Below are 19,401 nucleotides of genomic sequence, written 5' to 3'. Positions count from 1 at the left end.
CTGCTTATTTATAAATATGGGTGTATATAATTATCTGTTCCTGTGTAATTTGTGCGTGCCTCCTCGTTTTAGTAGCTGATGGGGTAAACAGAAGGGTTTATTGTACATACATACATACATATATATATATATATATTTTTTTTTTTTTTTTGCTTAATTTTTTTTTAATTAATCGCTTTTTTAATTTTTGTTTTTTTCTCACCTTTTATAAATTTTAATTTTTTATGTTGTAAAGAAAGGAAAAATAAAATAGCCTTATCTTCAAAATGGAAAAACTTTAAAACCTATATAAAATTAAAAATTAAAAAAAGCTTAAATATTTGATTATGTTTATTAAGTGAACATATAAGCGAATTTTGACGTGGCATAATGTTTTTTTCAACAGTATTAAGGTTTTCCTTTGGATATTTTAAAGTATGTGATCTTCCTACGAAACTTTGATTGCATATAAACATCTGCATACTACTACGTATATAAAAGTGTGTATATATGCTTGTACATAAAGATGTACATATATATATATATATATTTATATTTAGATGTATATGTATTTATAAGTCCGTATGTAGGTGAAAAAAGGTACATTTATCCAAAAAATTATGAGTGAAACTATAGCACATATCGAAGAATAGTAAAATAGCTCATCGTTCGCAATTATTAATATAACTTATCTGAAACTTCTCTTTTTTCTTGACATTTTAAGAGGTTAAAAAAAGGAAGTGTATTATTTTATGTTATTCGAAAGAAAAAATGTGCAATAAAAAAGTAAATGTTAAGAAATAGGTCATATATATATATATATACATATATATATACATATACGTATATATACATATATAAGCGCACTTTCTCATAATTATTTACATACCTTAAAATAGAAGTAACTCAGTGTGGGGAATGTAATGCGGTGTGATTTCTTGTGAAAGGATACAAAATGTTAATCTGAAAACTTTACACACAATGGCATTTTACATAAAGAAATAACCGATGAAGAAAAGGTCTGTGCTGAAATGCATACATATTTTATTTTTCCTACTATTATACTATTTTATTGAAATTAATTGTAAAAGTTATAATTTATTTTCAACTAAAAGTATTACTCCATTTATTGAGAGAAGAGTTAATAGAACTGCATTAAAAAAGGCCAAACTGAATTATGGAAGTAACGAAGAATTGCTTGTTTGTTTGAGCAATAAAAAAAGAAAAAATGAAAAAAAGAATAAAAAAATTGCAGTGCAATATTTTATAAAAGAGTGTAGCAATTACAACTTTAGGAAGTTAAGACGGAAAATTAAAAAATTCCTCATACATATAAACATTTATGGAAAAGATTACAATGATAAATTTAACTTTATTAGCAAAGATGAAAAGGGTAACAGTGCTTATGACTCAGATAAGAACAAAAATTTTATAGGTAAAAATGAAAAAATGAATGCTGATAATATGAAAGGGAAAATAAAGAAAGAAGATGAAGTGACATATAAATATGTAGAGGAGATGGAACTAAAAAAAATTAACATTAGAGGAGTTGATATCGAATATCGAATTTATAATTTAGAGGAAGGTATATACATAGTAGATAATAATAATTATGAGAAAATAAAAAAGTTATGGAATAAAGATGAATTAAAAAAAGCAAAGGAAAATTTCCAAGAACGTTTTGATATTAAGAAACAAGGTATTAAAGAGGATGATTGGATAATGTTACCCTTCGATTATGAAGAAAATAAAAATATAAAATTAGTTAAAGCTGATTTTGATAATCCTTTGTATGATTATATACTAACATATTATGATAAGGAAAGAAATTATTATTTTGAATATAAGAGAAGGAATTATTATAAAATGTTACGAAACACAATTCATGAAACTCCTCCATATAAGTCCGAATTGGAAGAAGACAAAAGATTTTATGGTAAAGAAATTATTATTCCAAAGAAGAAATTAGACAATGAAATATTTAGACAACCTATGTTAAGTGATGTTCTGACAGGTGGATATAGTAAAGAACCTATAGGGTTAGAATCCTGGCGATATGTACAATATCCATATGGCAATTTAATTGAACATCAAAAATATTGTCAGCCATATTGTGTAAAAAAAAATGGGAAGGACAAGCCAGATATGAGATACCACTACTTAGGAAATAGCAATTTGGCTGTTTCCGAAATTTGCTTAGGTACAATGAATTTCGGAAATTATGTAAATGAAAAGTTAGCACACGAACTCTTTGACTATGCATATGAAGAATTTCAAGTAAATTTTTTTGATACAGCAGAAATATATCCCTTACCTGTTAGTGAAAATTATTTTGGGTTGTCTGAACAAATTTTAGGCAACTGGGTTAACTCAAAAGGTAAGGCAAACAGACACAAAATTGTTATTGCTACAAAGATATGTGGTAGGACGGACAAAATTCCATGGGCCAAAAAATACAAGCGGAAAAAGAGGGACGAACAGAAGAAGCAGGAAGAGGGAGAAGCAGCAGAAGGTGAAGAAGAAGGACGTCCATCTCTTTTGTCCAGAAACAGGAAATTTATGGAGGATACCAACAGTAGTGACGTACCCAGTAACCCCTTTGACAAATTAAACACATTAAAAAAAAAAGAAGAATTATATTTAAAAAAAGATTATGAAACGTTAGAACAAATAGAGGAGTCCGAAAAGCGTTCAAAAGAGAAGGAGGATAATTTTATAACGTTGAGCAAGGATAGTATTATAGCAAGTGTTGATAACTGTTTGAAAAGGTTAAAAACAAATTATATAGACTTAATACAATTACATTGGCCTGATAGATATTATCCGAATCATTCTTCAGGTGATTTTAGTGATGTTTTATATGATTACAATAAATATTATGATAACTTTGTGCCCTTTATTGAACAGTTACATGCAATAGATGAGCTAAAAAGGAAAGGGAAAATAAGAGAATGGGGATTAAGCAATGAAACCCCTTTTGGTTTATTGAAATTTTATGAATTATGTAAACAATTACATATATCCCTACCAGTATCTGTACAACTAGAATATAATTTGTTATGTCGTAATGATGTAGAAAAAGGTTTTCCAGAAATATGTAGACCACAAAATACGAACATTTCCATTTTAGCATATTCACCCCTATGTGCTGGTATATTAACAGGTAAATATTTAGAGTACACAGATTATACAACTAAAGGAAGAATGCAAAAGTTCCCATCATATATGAAAAGGTTAAGAGGCTCCATAGCTACTTATATTATACGGGAATTATATTATTTGAGTCAAAAATATTATTTCCCTAATTTAACAGTCGCTGCGTTGAAGTGGGTATATACAAGGTCCTTTGTCACATCTACTGTTATAGGTGTTTCCGACTTTTTACAATTACGCGAAAATTTATATTCCTTAACAGACCAGGTGTTATTTACCGATAAACTGGAGCGTGAAATAAATGCCTTGCACTGGAAATTTAGGGACCCAATTAGGATTATACAATGACTTCGTAGCGGTGCGCGAGCATATGTATATACACATGTTCCACTATAAGCATGTACATATATATGTGCATATATAAAAGTGTTTAAGGCATATTTAGTCTGTTTTGGGGACTATAATAAACAAATTAAAACCCGGGGTAATGCATCCTCCCCACAAAGGGTGAAAAGAACACCTCTTTATGTGCTTTCATAAAATTTGTGTTCAGTGTATTTGCATATATTTGAAATCCTATAATATCAGATAATTTCTGCCCCCCCACCCCAAGGACAAGCAGGAAGGCCCTCTCGAAGTATTCCATATGCATTTATTCGTTCATTTATTCATTTATGTATGTATGTATGTATGTATATATTTGTGTTTTTACTTATTTCTTTTCCTTTTGCCTCATTTTAGTTTACTCGTTTTTTACTGTATTGGAGCATATTTCGTTAAGCATTCTTTACCAATGTTACCATGTATTTTGCCTATTTAAGTATTCGTAATTTTTTTTTTCTTCTTTTTTTTTTTGTTGACTTTACGTTTTTTTTTTAAAAATTAGAGCAAATTTTTTTAGCATTTTTTTTTTTTTTTTTTTTTCCTGAGGGACTCCTACACGTCGGCACGTATATATATACGATGTATTTATGCATATGTTTTTGTGCTTAAGTATTTAAATATATATATTCATGCGCACCCTTATTCCTTTTTTCAAACTTCTAAACTGTTAATATTGAATTTTTTATCAATTTGAAATTCCATCGATAGCTAGTTTTACGAGCTTATACCAATTAAGATGTTTTTCCACATTATTTATTTTTTATGAATGCGGAAAAATACAGCTGTGTGATGGTAATCAAAAAAAGGGCGTTGTTTTACCTTAGCAATCATTCTGACAATATATGCAGTGTAAAATTTTACGATGAAAATAATCTTATATCTAGCTGCAGCTGTGGTATTGTTACCTTATGGGATTTAAACGATAAAAAAAGTGTGGGAAATTATAAGGTATCTGATTATAGCGCATTATACTCAAACACTTTTGATAAGGAACATTTTTATGTTAAAACAAAAGAAGGGTCAGTAAAACTGTGGAATGTAAAGTACAACAAATGTATTTTAAAGATCAATGCGAATAACTTTACTTACGCAAAACCGTATTCTGTACACAATGCACTTGTAACACCGATAAATCAAAATGGGGACATAGCAATATACGATATAAATGTTAAACAAAATTGTGTTTTAGCTTGTAACGGTATGGACCAATATAGGGGTGATGACAACTGCTGTAAGGACGTACCTCTCTCAGGAAGAAGCAGCAATTCAGGTATTAGTAACGAAGGAAAATGTGAAAATATGAAGTCTGAGATTTATAATAATAGGATTATTTACAATACTACATGCAACAATTTTTACAGCAGTAAATGCAAGGAACTAATTATACCATTTAAAGAGATAAAGAAAAAGATGGACAATATAGAAATAATATGTAACCTTGAAAACAAAAATGAGTGTAAAAAGATGCTGAGCAATAATTTAAAATTGTGTAAGGATATAATAGATATATATCCGCTACCATATTTTGGGGATACCTTCATAATAGCTTGTTATGAACCTTCCCTATTTTGTATTTATGATTACAGAATGACTAATAATTTTATTTCAAGTTTTATTATAGATATAAAGGAAAATGTTCTAAGTTATCATGTTAACAATAATAACTGTTTAATTAGTACGAATAATAATGTAATGTATTACTTAACATTTGATAAGAATCAAAAGGTACAGTTGAAAAAAGTAGCCCCAAGTTATCATAGTGCGAATAATATAGTAATTAGACCTGATGATAAAATATTTATTTCTATTACGAATAATACTACTATTAATGTTTGTAACTTATATGATATTAACATAATAGATCAAATTGTATCATATAAATTTAATTATTTCAATTTCCTCGATTTTCATACTTTTTCTGGCTTCTTTGCCGCAGCTGAGAAAAACAAAATATCTCTTTGGACTAACCAGGCTTCTAATTTCAGTCCTATTCAAAAATGACTAAAAAGTGGCTGCAAAAAGAAGTTATGAACATGTCAGATTTTGCAACTAGCCACTACTTCCTGTTACGAATGTCTTATACAAATATGTTACCTATTATGAAATAAAATGTACGATTTGATGAAAAGAAAAAACAACAATTTTACAAGGTTTATAGAAAATTTTATATCAAAAAGGGGAGTGGAGGGAAGGATTCATTTTAAGCTAATTTTCATAAATATATGTGAACATAAAATTAGCGGGAAAATTGCAACAATTGGCAATTAATTGAAAAAACAAAAAGATTATTAAAATATTTTTTCAAATAAAAAGATAAATATAGTTAAAAAAAAGGGAAACAAAAAAGATAAAACGATAATGTATATATAATGAAGTAAAGGTTATAATGTATATATAATGAAGTAAAGGTTATAATGTATATATAATGAAGTAAAGGTTATAATGTATATATAATGAAGTAAAGGTTATAATGTATATATAATGAAGTAAAGGTTATAATGTATATATAATGAAGTAAAGGTTATAATGTATATATAATGAAGTAAAGGTTATAATGTATATATAATGAAGTAAAGGTTATAATGTATATATAATGAAGTAAAGGTTATAATGTATATATAATGAAGTAAAGGTAATAATGTAAATATAATGACTTAAAAGTAATAATGCAAAACAAATTAACTACGAAAAAGTATTGACGCCCATCAAACTACAAGTCTGTATGTCACGTATCTTCCTGCAGTTTCACTTGGTCTAATTATTTTGACAACCTGAATTTTAAAAAAGAATAATAAAAAAAAAAAAGAAAAAAAAAAGGTAAGAATAAAGCGTAAAATAAGTATAATTTAGAATTATGTAGGGAAAAGGCATTAGTTCTATTGTTTTACTTCATTTTGTTTTAATTTATTTTTTTTCCTCACTTGTCCTTTTGCTAAGCCAAAATAACGACACACAGGATCTACATCTTGAATTCTTGGCAACTTATTTTCTTTAATCTAAAAAATGAAAAAAAAAAAAAAAAATTACACAAGCAAAAATAACATATTTGTCTTTTCCTATAATCTTATTCTGGGCACTCTTAAAATGCAACACTACACACTTCATTAATATTTAATTAACTTCAACATAGTTTAAACATTCATAAAATTTAAGTGAATGTTTCATTTTAATTTTCTATTTAATATTTTTTATTAAATATTTTGTATTTTCCTTTCTTTTTATGACTTTATTTCATTGTTTTTATTTTTATTTTTTGTATTACTTTATATCTTTGTAAAAGATTTCTTTTTTCATCGCTTGTTAGTGGAATATGTCTTGGTACTAGTTCGTGTTTAGTAATATTAACCTACACCGTTTTTAAAAGGAAAAAATAAAATAAAATAATAATATTACATATGCAATACTTCGTATGATATATATATATATATATATATATATATATATATACATACATATTTATCGTATTAAATGATAGAAAGGGGGGGGTATCCACTCTACTAATTTATGTCTTTTTATTTTGAAAAAATACCCCTTTGTTGTTTTCTTGTTTTGCTTACCAGTAATTCGGCATCTAAAAAATTTTCTATAATATGTCTTGGAGCAGCCTCCTTAATTGCCTACATTAGCACAATAAAGAAATGGGGAAATAAGAAAAAAAGAAGATGATAAAGTAAGAAAATACAAAAATACGAAAACATAAATGAAAAAATAAAATTAAGTTCCTTATGAGAATAAAGTTAACAGTTTTATTTTTGAATAAAAAGGGCGGTAAAGAGAAAAAAAAAAAAAAAAAGGAAAAAATTATATTAAACTTACATCTCGAGCAAATGGTGTTAATATATTCTGAGTGACAAGTATTGCTCTTTGAATCGACTTTTCATCCATTTTTTCGGTAAGTCTAAATAAATATTATATAAGTCATTTATGTGCATGAGTATTTGTATATGTTGTATGTACATATGAAACGTATACGAATTACATGTACAGGTACACAAGTATACCATATGTGCCCAGACATGAGAACATGCATGAAATATTAGAGACATATAATATTATTCACGACATGACATGGAGTATCTTTTTTGCGTTTTTTCTTTACTCTCTTAGGGGTTTAACTCCTGTTTTCTTAATTTCGTCAGCGAAGTACACTATTATTTTGTTGTTTGAATCATTTTTATGGCTAGTTATAATTGTCATTCTTGAGCGTCTACAGTGAAGGGGAAAATATATTTAATTTATGTTATATATTTTAATGAAAGGGAAAATAAAAAAAAAAGAAAAATGGAAAAATGAACTATTTTTTATAATTCGAAACTGTAAATATATATATTATAATACAATTTTTCATTTTCTTCGAATAATTCTTTAAAGGCTGAAAAGTTTTCAAGTTTTTCTCTTGGCGTTATTATGTATCCCCTATCTTCAAGCATTTCACAACAAGTTTTTCTGCATTTGTAAAATCTTGTCGTTGGGTCTTCCATTTGGTTAATATATGACTGATTAACCTGTATTACTACTCTGCTATTTTATTAAAATTATTTAGTACACTTGAACAATTAATCACATGAACACCTTCCTTTTTTTTTTTTTTTTTTTTTTTTATATAATTAGTATATTCGGATTATTTATTATTGTGGCTACTTCTGTATAGCTTTGTTTAAATGCATATGTTATGTTTTTCCTTTAATAGGAAAAGTTTTATATTAATTTTTAAATCTCCTTTTTTACATGACTGCTGCTTGTTTTATGGATTTCTTCAAAAAAATATTTTTTATAATATATGATTACTGGTAATATGCTGAAGCGTGATTGTGAATATCTCCTCGGGTATAATTTACTTAAGATACACTCCATAAATATGATGAATTATTGGAAAGCTTGATTTGCTCTACAGTATACATATACATTTATACATATTATATAAATGTATACGTAAATATTTATAAATATGCATATATATATTGTAATTCGATTGGACTTCAAATAAATTATATAGAAAAGAAGGGTATCTTTTACTGCGACATGTAGAGTATTCCTTTTTTTTTATTTTATTTTTTTTTCCACATTCGATAAGATAATGGAATTTTTCAGGTTTACAAATACCGTTTTTTCCTATTGATATCATCCAAATAATTTATTTTTCAAAATAAAATAAATTGTTAATTAAAGATAAACATTTAAATAAGGTTAAAGAAATTAACATCAAAAAAAAAGAATATTACCCGCAAATTTTACAATTTTTTTTTTTTTTTTTTTAAATGCATATAACAATAAGGTTGTTGCTTTATAAACAAGAGGGAAATAATTTTATTTTAAAACAACGATAAAATGTTAGGTATACTACATTGTGACAAGACAACAAATAATTCGTATGAATAAAAAAAATATAATAATAATAAAATAAATAAATGAGAAGAAAAAGAAAAACATAAAGATAAAGAAATATGTCTCTATAATATTATTAATTGAGTGATATATAAATTTTAAAAGATATTAGCGCTTTGTTTTAATTAATTATTACTTTTTTTTTTATTTCCCTACTCCACCGCCTTTTCTCGGCTAGGTCAAAATTATAACTTGACCATAATTTACCTTCAAATGAAAAAATAGGAAAGAACGCCCAAAATATGGACGCTAGAATATTCTGCTAGTAAAATTGCCTTGCTTCTATTTATTTACAAAAGGGAGAAGTGCAAAAAATGAAATTGAATTTTTTCAAAAACTTTTATCTCAAGATGTGCAGAAATGCATATGTATAAATGTATATATACATTATGTAAAGAATGTCATATATTTGTAGATATGTGCCTAAGCGCATCGATAAGTACTGACGTTACTCCTATTCACAACATAATTATTTATATGGTAGGGGAAAAACAGAAAGGTGAAGAGAAATTAAAATGTACGCGTGTAGAAATTAATCACCAACCAGTGATGTTCTCTTCGATAATATTCATTAGAAGATCTATACCAATTTTTGAATAATTTAAACAACTTATGTATCTTAATTTCCCTTTATTATACTTTTGAAATAATTGTTGATAATATATTTGAATTTCTTCAAGTGTTTCTAAACAATCAGAAGAAAAAGAAGGGCATACTACATCTACCGAGTCACATCCATCCTCTAATGATAATTTTCTTAGGACATCTTCAATATACGGTTGAATACATTTATTACCATCAATTTTTGACTGAAAAGCTAAAATATAATCCCCCTTTTTAACATTTAATTTTTCAATTAATCTGTTAGTACTTTCAATACAAAAAAAAGGGTACATATCACCATCTTGTACAATTTTCGTAGGTAAAGAATGATAAGAAATTATTAATTTTTTCCCCTTGCCATTTTTTTCCCAGTAATTTTCTATATTTTCTTTCATACAATTTATATATTTTTCCTTAAGACAATAACCAGATAGAAATCTTATCTCTGGAAGGTTATTCCAACTTTTTAAATTATGACTTATGCAATCTAGGGTTGAAGCCACTGTACATTCAGCTGACTGAGGATATAATGGTACCACCAAGAGTTTATTTATATTTTCCCCCTTTAAATAATTCAGCCCTTTCTTTATAGACCTTTCACCGTATCTCATACCGTAGCTTATTGTAACCTTTTCCCTGTATCTAAATGCAGGGGGGGATATGGCATGTTTGTGTGTATATATATATGTACACATGTGTGCATGAATATGTATATGTGTGCATATACGTATATGTAAACAGAATACATATGCTGTGTACAGATATTGTATGCATGTGTTGTGCACAAAATAGTATAATTATGAGCACAAACTATTATCGATAAGCTTAAAAAATGAGAGAATAACCCCCTTCTTTCTAAATTCCTTTGCATATATTTTTTTTCATTCCTTTTTAAACTACTTTTCAAATAAACGTTCTTTTAAGGCTAAATACTGCTTATGAGTGTTAACACATAAAGGTGATCCTTCCTCTGTCCATATGCTTTTATATTTTAATGAAGACTTTCCTGTATTTAACAGAACATGCGTGCAGGAAATGTGCTTATGTATATGTTTTTACAAAGGTTCACATATATATGCATATTCATATTCATATGCAAAAAAAAAAAAAAAAAAAAAAAAAAATTATTTTCTTTCTCCCTATTTACCACTCCTAAATGGTAACACAAATCCGTATAATATGGGAAGCCATAAAAATCGATTGAGCTTAACAACTCTTGGGTCCCCCAAGAATTCTAAAAAAAAAAAAAAAAAAAAAATCGGGAAAAAAAAAAAATGATTGGAGAATAAGTTCATTGTTGGACGTTAATTTTTTTTCTTTATTGTTACACTAATTTTGTTTGTTATTCTTTTTTAATATATATTTAGTATTATTATCATATATTGCATTTTTTTGTGGGTAAAATTTTTACGTGACAAGTATTTGAACAGCGCCCAATAGGTTGGTTTTGCAGGGCTGCCTAAGTTTGTTATGAGTATCCCTATTTTGTTATTGTGCAAGTTTTTAATTTTATCTTTTGGTATATTCAAGTTGTTGTACTTTAAAAAATCATCTACCTCCATTTTCAAAAAAAAAAAAAAAAATTTAAACTGAACACCATTTACATGTTTCCCAGTTCCTGTAAGTACGTATGTGTGTATGCACAAGAAAGGGACACAATCATTAACGATCAAAAAAAAAAATATATATGTGTTAAATTGTGAAGACCAAAATTACTGTAAATTGGGGAACAAATTTGAAGGTAAAACTGCTACTTCGAGAGTACGCAGAAGGGAAATGTGAAAAAAAAAAAATAAAATAAATAAACAAATATACAAACAAATAAATAAAACAAACAAACAAGCAAGCAAACAAACAAACAAACAAACAAACAAACAAACAAACAAACAAACAAACAAACAAACAAACAAACAAATAAATAGATAGATAAATAAATAAATGAACAGATAAACAAATAAACAAATAAAATAAAAGATTTCAAAAATTATCAATGTTAAATTAAAAAATAATTAAATATATGAAAAACATTAAAAAAATAAAAAAGATTAAAAATTATTTAAAAACAAACAAAATGATAAAATTTAAAAAGTGATTATGAAAAAATTCAGTGAACATTTTTGAAAAAAATGAAATAAACCCGCAAAACTTAATGCAATTTGTTTATACAAAGAATAAAGTAACTAAAATTTAACGTGATAAAAATAATAAAGATGTTACCTTTAAATTTTCGACTTATGATAAGGAGGGAAAAATAATAAAGGAATACGAGAAATGAAGATCAGTTTATCTTTTAACAAAAAAAATGAAGGTAAAGGCAATAGCAAAGGAAAAAATGGAAGCCAGCGTGATGGCAGAAATGCAAGGGACAAAATAGATAACATCTTTTCTGCTTCGGATAACGAGGGCACGTTTGACTTTGAACATAATCACAACAGAAAAATGTATGAAGAAAAAAATAAAGAAATTGAAAGAGAAATAAAAGAATACATTAACGAACATGAAAACCCTATAAAAGCATTAGGAAAGGAAGAAGAGGAGTCTGAAGATAAGGGCGAAAAACAAACTGACAAAGACAAAATTCAATATTTAGGATATAAAGGAGAAGAATTAACAAAACTATATGAAAAAAAATTAGATCTACGTGCACGAAAAAATAGACATATGGACATAGACTGCATAATCAAAAGTTATGAAGGAAAAAATTATGACAGCACGATTGACAAAAAGACGGAGGAAGCAAGTCAAAGAAAAAGTGATGAATATCATCACAAGGTAAAATATACGGATCGTAAAGATAGAAATAACAAAATGAAGAAGATGTATGAAGAACTTGATTATAAAAATAAAAATAACAAGAGCCACAGAAAAGGAAGAGAAGAAACAAATATTAGTATAGACGAAATATTCTCAAAAAAGGAGATTGTAGAAAATAAGAAATCGAAATATATGGATGCTTTAATTAATAGCGCAAAAAGAAGAGCATTAGAAAAAGAAGTTTTAATTCAGAAAAAACTTCGTATTGATACATCAAAAGAAGAAAAAGTTTTTATAACAAATGCATATAAAAAAAAAATGGTTGATAGAGAATTAATTAAAAAAGATATAGAGGAAGAGCAAAAGGAAGGTAGACATAACAGTAGAAAGTCAAATTATAATTTAAATTTATTCTTAAAAAATATAAACGCTCCTTCGAATTATAATAGATCGAACAGATATTCTTTTTATGAAAACTCAAATTTAGGAGACTTTTGAAGGGTTTAATTATAAGCACATATTGCATTTTATTGCAATTTATTGCATATATTATAGTAATTCCTTTTAATTTTAATTTTTTTTTTTTTAAAAAAGGGAAGAAAAAAGAATAAAGAAATAGTCAACGTATGGATGTTGGCACATGTGATAATGAACATAGCTTGTATGCAGCATCAATCGTGGGAAAAAACGTGCACTTATATATGTATATATACACGTGCTTTTTTACGAAAGTGAGTGTGTGCATTTTATTTAGACAAAATGAAACATATAAATCTCAACAAATAACAGGCAGGGTCAACCAACTTTTTGCACAATCATCGTTCAACATCTCCATTTTTTTTTTTTTTTCTGATCTTTCAGTAGTTACTATTTATTTTCCTTGTACAAAATTTTCACAAGAATGTAATTTTTCCAAGGGCCTATTCTATACCCCAGTGGCTGAATTCGAACTACATCACCAACTTTTGCTTCACTTTTTTCATCATGCACCCAAATTTTTTTTGTATATCTGAAGGTCTTTTTATAGCGAACAACGTACATATATCTGAAGAGAATTTACCAATATGAAAACAAAAAAAAAAGAGAAGAAAAATGAAAATGTGAGTTACAGAATGTATAATGCATGAAAATTTGGGAAATTTCTTTTTTTACACATATTACTTATATTTCTATAATGTTATATTTTGCTACATTGTTATATTATTCCTTATTTATTCTTTAATTTTTTTTTTTTTTTTTTTTTGTACTTTTCTTTCACGTTAAATGTCAGTTTATTTGTGTGCTTTTTTTTTTTTTTTTTTTTTCTTTTCTTTCTTTCTTTCTTTCTTTTTTTTTATAAAGGTTTAACCTGTCGCAAGCCACTCTTATACTCTTGGGGTGTTTGTCATTAATAACGTAACCAACCATTTCATTATTAGCTAAATTGTTTTTAATAACTTTAATTTATTAAAAAAATAAAATAATATGTAGTAATAAAGTTAAAGAGGAAGGCAATAAATTTATAAAACGGCATGATACTGTAATAAAAGAATAAAAAGAGATATGCAACTAATAAAATAATAGCATATATCAAAAGAAGGAAATAGTAAAACAATAATATAATATAACAAATTAATATAAGAATGTAATTAAATATTAACGTAATAATATGGGCTGGTAAAGAAATGAAACGGAGTGCTATTGTTACAATGTCAATTAATAAAGTAATTAGTAAAAATTTCAAGTAGTTAACTATTTTAAAATATGCAATTTTTATGTATGTGCATAATATATGTACAATGTAAAAAAAATTACATGTCCTTAAATATCCAGCCGTAGCTCGCTGCCAAGCTTTGTAATGCCAATATAAATGAGGAACATTTAATTTTATCATTTTGTTTTCATCTTTTACATATTATGTATTTTGTACACTTATAAAATTTTCTTTTTAGTACACAGTTACGAATAGCGAAACGAGTCAGTAGTCGTAGTTCGCCCTCATGAATCTATGTATGTGTAGGCATGTATATATGCACGTAAATATATATACAAATATATATATATATATATGGACATTTACATATATACATATATTCGTACATATATACAAATATTCGTACATACATACATATATTCATTACATATATACATATATTCCTACATATGTACATATATTCATTACATATATACATATATTCCTACATATGTACATATATTCATTACATATATACATATATTACAACATTTGTACATATGTTCAGAAGCATATATATAATCATACATACATATGTGCAGTTAAATATCAAGGCTTATCTCGAATGATGCTTGAATATTCCATATTAAAAAACGGAAACACAGTTTTTTATACCATATAACATTCACAATTTAAATGCAATGCGCACATATAACTCAACACTAATTTAATGAATACATTATTTATTAATGAAAGAAGTAACAGCAAGGCTAAAAAAATATTGCTTTTTCTTAGTTTCTTATGACTTTTTTTTTTTTCTTATTTAGTAATTTTTTATAGTTGTCGGAAAAAGATTAGGAATAACAAAAATAAAAAAAAAAAAAAAAAATGAAACGCTATTAATAAATGAAGTTAATATTAAACAACCTTTTATACGAATTTAAATAATTTTAAAAAGCTACATCTTATTTAATAATAGGGTCGCTTTAAGCACATAAAAAAAAAAAAAATTCCTAAAAAATTTTGCCAAGTTCGAAAAAAACGCTCCCACCTCAAGTGTTTTCGTTTTAACTCCGTACACATACATATATATATTTATTTATTTATATTTATACATATGTACATGTGAACATACGCATAAAGTGCTTGAACATTTTAGCTTCTATTGATAGTAACTTGCACAATAAAAAGCTACATATTTTTTCAATTATAATTTTTGCTGCTATGTTATTTTTTTATATTTAACCATTTTCGTTTTTTTCATTTTTTCTTTTTTTTTTTTAATTTTTCCTACAAATTTTATGCTGTTGCTTGTGTCCCCATTTTGAATATTTTTATTTTTTGAAGTTAATTTGTTAAGAATTTTTTATTTCACTCTATCCTTGAAAAATCCCAGCACTTTTATATATACCGCATATTTTCTGTATAATAATAAAGCCCCATATAATAAAATGTTTTACCCTGGCATGTTCAGAGAAAAACCGAAGGACATAATTCCAGATAAGTGGAAAATCATACTGAGAGTTTCGGGTTTTCTTGTATCTTGTTATTTGATATGCTTTCACGGAGAATTATTTGATATACCAGAAAATAATAAGTTATCGTGATATCCTTTTTTGTTTTTAATAATGGAAGGATAACGGAGGAAGGAACAGAAAAGTTAAGAAGTGACAAAGAAGGAGAAAAAAAAGAAAAGTAGAGGGTGATAAGGAGGACGAAGAATAATTAAGCACGAATGACACTTGTATGAGCTAGGTATTTAAAGGCTTAAGAAATATACGAAGAAATCAGCACTATACTATCATTATATACATCAGCAACAATTAAAACGTGGAAGTGAAAATACGGGGGGAGTAGCTATATTTTTACTTTTTATTTTACACAATATTTTATTAACAATTCTACTTTCTTTTTTGTTGCATACTTTTATTTATTATTTATGATCTTAGCTATTTTTTTCATTTAATCATTGTTTTATGTCGTTTTAACTATAATCATTTTTTTCACCGAAAAAATGGGAAAAAAATGAAGTATTATTGCTTTGGGGCACATTTTGCACATCGTTTTTTTTTTTTTTTTGGATGACTATTCTTTTATAATTTTTATTTTAAATAACTTCTTAATACTTTAACACAAGTAAAAATTTAACTTTTAACTTTTAACTTTTAACTTTTATATTTTATATTTTATTTTTTATTTTTTACTTTATTATTATTTTTTTTTCATTTTAAAACAAATATCTGTATAGCGATTTTTTTGCTAAAATGAATAAACATTGTAGGAACGCTTTTAAATGTAGCAAAATGGAATGAAGAAAAAGGAAAATACTTTTTTTCACAAGAGAGAATATTAAAAACCGTAAAAAAATTATATTAAAAAATCATTTTGAACAGAATGTTACACAGGAAAATGTTGTAAAAGGGGTGCAATGAAGATACATGGAATATATCGCAGAACGTAAGTAGGGGAATCTCGTTATATATATATATATATGTATATATATAAATATATAATATATATAAATTGTATCCATTACAATTGAATAACGGTAATTAAAAATGATAAGAGTAAATAACACAAAATTCGGACAAAAAAATAAAAAGTGCATAGGAGGGGAAAAAAAAAAATAGAGTTAAAAAATAACAAAAAATTGCTAAAAATGTCATGAACATTTTTTGAGAATCCCATAACAAAGTTTTAAAAATACCATCAAAAAATTGTTAAAAATGCAATAAAAAATTATTAAAAATGCAGTAAAAAAAATTATTCAAAATATAATAAAAAACTATTAAAAATGCAATAAAATTGCTGAACGCGTCAAATGACTAAAAATACCACGCGATTAGCATAAAAGTCAAAAAGCTGAAGCAATTGGGTAAAAAAAAAAAAAAAAAATATTAAGAAAATTTAAAACTCTGAACGTGCTTAAAGAAGTAATTGTATATATCCTCATAACTTGTTTTAGACAATATATTACTATTCATATTATCATACATATACATGGAAAAATGTTTGTAAACACTTTTTCTATGAATGTTTTTAAGTTTTTCAATAATTGCTACAACATCATAATGCAAAGATCTGGATACCCTTAAAAACTGCTTGTTCCTATAACAGAGTTGTAATTTTTGAATTTTCTTAGATATAACATTAAAAGAAAAATACATAAGAGTAATTCGTGGACTATTGAACATTTTGAGTAAATTTTCATATTTTACATAAAAGCCAAATAGAAAGATATTTTCCTGCTTATATAATTTTCTGTCATCGCATAATAACAAGTAACGAATTACAAATTTGTAAAAGTTAAGAGTAAAGGAAAAAATAAAGTTATTAATTAATTTTTCCCGTAGCATTTTCCTGAACGCTTGCAAATTGGTACTAATTTTTTTAAAAAAAACAATGTATTTATCTTTAAAAAAAAAATAATTACACAAACAAAATAAATCTTTTGGTATCTTAAATGTCTTACTAGTTAATTTAATTTTTTTTAACAACTCATAATCTTTTTTTATGGTTTCAAGTAAGGAGTCCACGTTCGATCTGTACTCTAATAATTTTGTACAACTCTCACAAAACACATGTATTTTTCTTATGACCACAAATTCCCTTTGTCTGTCGTTATTATAATATAAATTCTTTTTATTGTTATTGTTACTATTATCATAATAACTATCATCGTTATCACGATAATCAGAACCATAATCACTGCCATTGATGTCAGCCCCGCAATCACTATCACTATCGGCATTGCCAAATTCAGTATCGAAGAAGGATTTGCTGTTATGACCATTGTCGTGGGCATTACTGTTACCATTACTGTTATTGTTGTTATCATCACTATTACTATTACTATTAACGTTGTTGTTCTTATCGCCACTGCTGTGTCCATTTGTCACTGTAAAACCGATTTGTTCTTTGTCATTTGTTCGGACATCTTTCTCAGGTTGCTGTGTGTCTATTTTTTCTTCCAATGAATGCCTATTTTTCGTATCAGAATTTTTTTCTTTCGATTCATTAAGTTCTTTCAAGTAACTTAAGAGCCACATGTTAGATATGTATAAACTAAATTTCTCCGCAAAAATGCAAGCAGAATTGTTATCAACTTTAGCACTACAATATAAACAAATTGCATTTAAACATAACTGATAATATATAGACATCCAAGGCATATCAAATATGTAATAATATTTTCCTTCAAATTTATAAAGAAGAAAAATATCTATATTTATTTCATTATTTCTATAAACAGGATGATCTACTGTAATTTTTGAAAAACCTTCTGCAATTTCTTTTTTTATATCAACTACCTCTTTACGTAAGTGTAAGAATAACCAATAATTCATGAACATTTTTTTACTTCCTTCTTCTTCTTTTTCGTTATTATTACAATATAAACACTGTCTTATTTCATAGTAGTCTAAGAATTTTTCTTTATCAATTCCAAATGGGTCAATAATACTTGTACTAGGAGGCATAAATAAATGTGTGTCTCTTTCATAATAATTTTTATCCCCACATTTGTTTCCATCCTTTCGACAATGTGTCAAATCTTTTTCACTGTTAGTTAAACCTTCATATGTTTTCTCGTCCTCATAATTATCATTATTTTCGTGCACACTATAATGGAAATTGATGTCACTAGAGTTTCCAAGTGAATATTCACTGTTATTATTCAACTCATCAAACGTAATTATATTCGCTGCTTCGTTCACCGGGTCTGCAAAATCAAAGTTCTCGCTAAGGTTAACATGTGTGTTATTATCATATGTGTTGTTATTATACGTGTTATTATCATATGTGTTGTTATTATACGTGTTGTTATTATACGTGTTGTTATTATACGTGCTGTTATTATACGTGTTGTTATTATACGTGTTGTTATTATACGTGTTGTTATTATACGTGTTGTTATTATACGTGTTGTTATTATACGTGTTGTTATTATACGTGTTGTTATTATACGTGTTACTACCATTTGTGTTATTATCACATGTTTCATTATTTTCGATTGACTTGCTCACTGTTTGCTTTCCATCTTTTCTTATACTCAATAAGGATAGGCACTCTCTCATAAAATATATATCCCTTTTCACTTTAATTCCCAATGATATAATTAAATTTTGAACCTCCAAGATGGTTAAAAATTCGGTTATTTTTATTATAATAATTTCATTGTAAAGTAACTCCTTAATATTCATTTCTTTTGTTAATTGTTAAAGCGAAAAACTTCTTGATATGGTTGGGAAACAGTGTATGCTCACATACATACATGTTAAATATGTACACACATATATTATAAACATATGTACATATATATCTATATTAAATTCGTGTATTTATACATATATATATATATATTTGCATACATACACAGGAATAAACTTTTTTTTTGTGCGAAAAAAAAAAAAAAAAAAAAAACATGTACCAAAAATGAAAATTATTCACTTTTTCTACATTTTTGTATAATT

General features: G+C 26.3%; 8 protein-coding genes across 8 annotated transcripts; 4 read left to right on the top strand and 4 right to left on the bottom strand.

The window, feature by feature from the left end:
* Positions 1-987: 987 nt before the first annotated feature.
* On the top strand, positions 988-3,480 carry PmUG01_11021600 (aldehyde reductase, putative; the record flags this gene model as incomplete). Its single annotated transcript, XM_029005858.1, has 1 exon — positions 988-3,480. The coding sequence occupies one exon, from the start codon at positions 988-990 to the stop codon at positions 3,478-3,480; it is 2,493 nt and encodes an 830-aa protein (XP_028862405.1).
* An 825-nt stretch (positions 3,481-4,305) lies between these two features.
* Positions 4,306-5,517, top strand: PmUG01_11021500 (conserved Plasmodium protein, unknown function; the record flags this gene model as incomplete). Its single annotated transcript, XM_029005857.1, has 1 exon — positions 4,306-5,517. The coding sequence occupies one exon, from the start codon at positions 4,306-4,308 to the stop codon at positions 5,515-5,517; it is 1,212 nt and encodes a 403-aa protein (XP_028862404.1).
* Positions 5,518-6,221: 704 nt separating this feature from the next.
* RPB5 (DNA-directed RNA polymerases I, II, and III subunit RPABC1, putative) lies at positions 6,222-7,997 on the bottom strand (the record flags this gene model as incomplete). Its single annotated transcript, XM_029005856.1, has 7 exons — positions 6,222-6,287; positions 6,438-6,512; positions 6,779-6,862; positions 7,074-7,133; positions 7,333-7,414; positions 7,616-7,723; positions 7,855-7,997. The coding sequence occupies 7 exons, from the start codon at positions 7,995-7,997 to the stop codon at positions 6,222-6,224; spliced, it is 618 nt and encodes a 205-aa protein (XP_028862403.1).
* A 1,440-nt stretch (positions 7,998-9,437) lies between these two features.
* Positions 9,438-11,066, bottom strand: PmUG01_11021300 (ferrochelatase, putative; the record flags this gene model as incomplete). The annotated part of the gene is made up of 4 exons (XM_029005854.1): positions 9,438-10,146; positions 10,405-10,510; positions 10,652-10,738; positions 10,916-11,066. 4 exons carry the CDS (start codon positions 11,064-11,066, stop codon positions 9,438-9,440), a joined length of 1,053 nt encoding a protein of 350 aa, XP_028862402.1.
* Positions 11,067-11,775: 709 nt separating this feature from the next.
* On the top strand, positions 11,776-12,756 carry PmUG01_11021200 (conserved Plasmodium protein, unknown function; the record flags this gene model as incomplete). Its single annotated transcript, XM_029005853.1, has 1 exon — positions 11,776-12,756. One exon carries the CDS (start codon positions 11,776-11,778, stop codon positions 12,754-12,756), a length of 981 nt encoding a protein of 326 aa, XP_028862401.1.
* A 369-nt stretch (positions 12,757-13,125) lies between these two features.
* PmUG01_11021100 (50S ribosomal protein L17, putative) lies at positions 13,126-14,131 on the bottom strand (the record flags this gene model as incomplete). Its single annotated transcript, XM_029005852.1, has 3 exons — positions 13,126-13,303; positions 13,607-13,694; positions 14,053-14,131. The coding sequence occupies 3 exons, from the start codon at positions 14,129-14,131 to the stop codon at positions 13,126-13,128; spliced, it is 345 nt and encodes a 114-aa protein (XP_028862400.1).
* A 1,250-nt stretch (positions 14,132-15,381) lies between these two features.
* PmUG01_11021000 (conserved Plasmodium protein, unknown function) lies at positions 15,382-15,537 on the top strand (the record flags this gene model as incomplete). The annotated part of the gene is made up of 1 exon (XM_029005851.1): positions 15,382-15,537. The coding sequence occupies one exon, from the start codon at positions 15,382-15,384 to the stop codon at positions 15,535-15,537; it is 156 nt and encodes a 51-aa protein (XP_028862399.1).
* A 1,290-nt stretch (positions 15,538-16,827) lies between these two features.
* On the bottom strand, positions 16,828-19,131 carry PmUG01_11020900 (conserved Plasmodium protein, unknown function; the record flags this gene model as incomplete). The annotated part of the gene is made up of 1 exon (XM_029005850.1): positions 16,828-19,131. One exon carries the CDS (start codon positions 19,129-19,131, stop codon positions 16,828-16,830), a length of 2,304 nt encoding a protein of 767 aa, XP_028862398.1.
* Between the last annotated feature and the right edge of the window lie 270 nt (positions 19,132-19,401).

The sequence above is a fragment of the Plasmodium malariae genome, assembly GCF_900090045.1.
Source record: "Plasmodium malariae genome assembly, chromosome: 11".
In the NCBI taxonomy this organism is placed as follows: Eukaryota; Apicomplexa; class Aconoidasida; order Haemosporida; family Plasmodiidae; genus Plasmodium; species Plasmodium malariae.
This window is presented reverse-complemented; position numbering and strand designations above follow the sequence as displayed.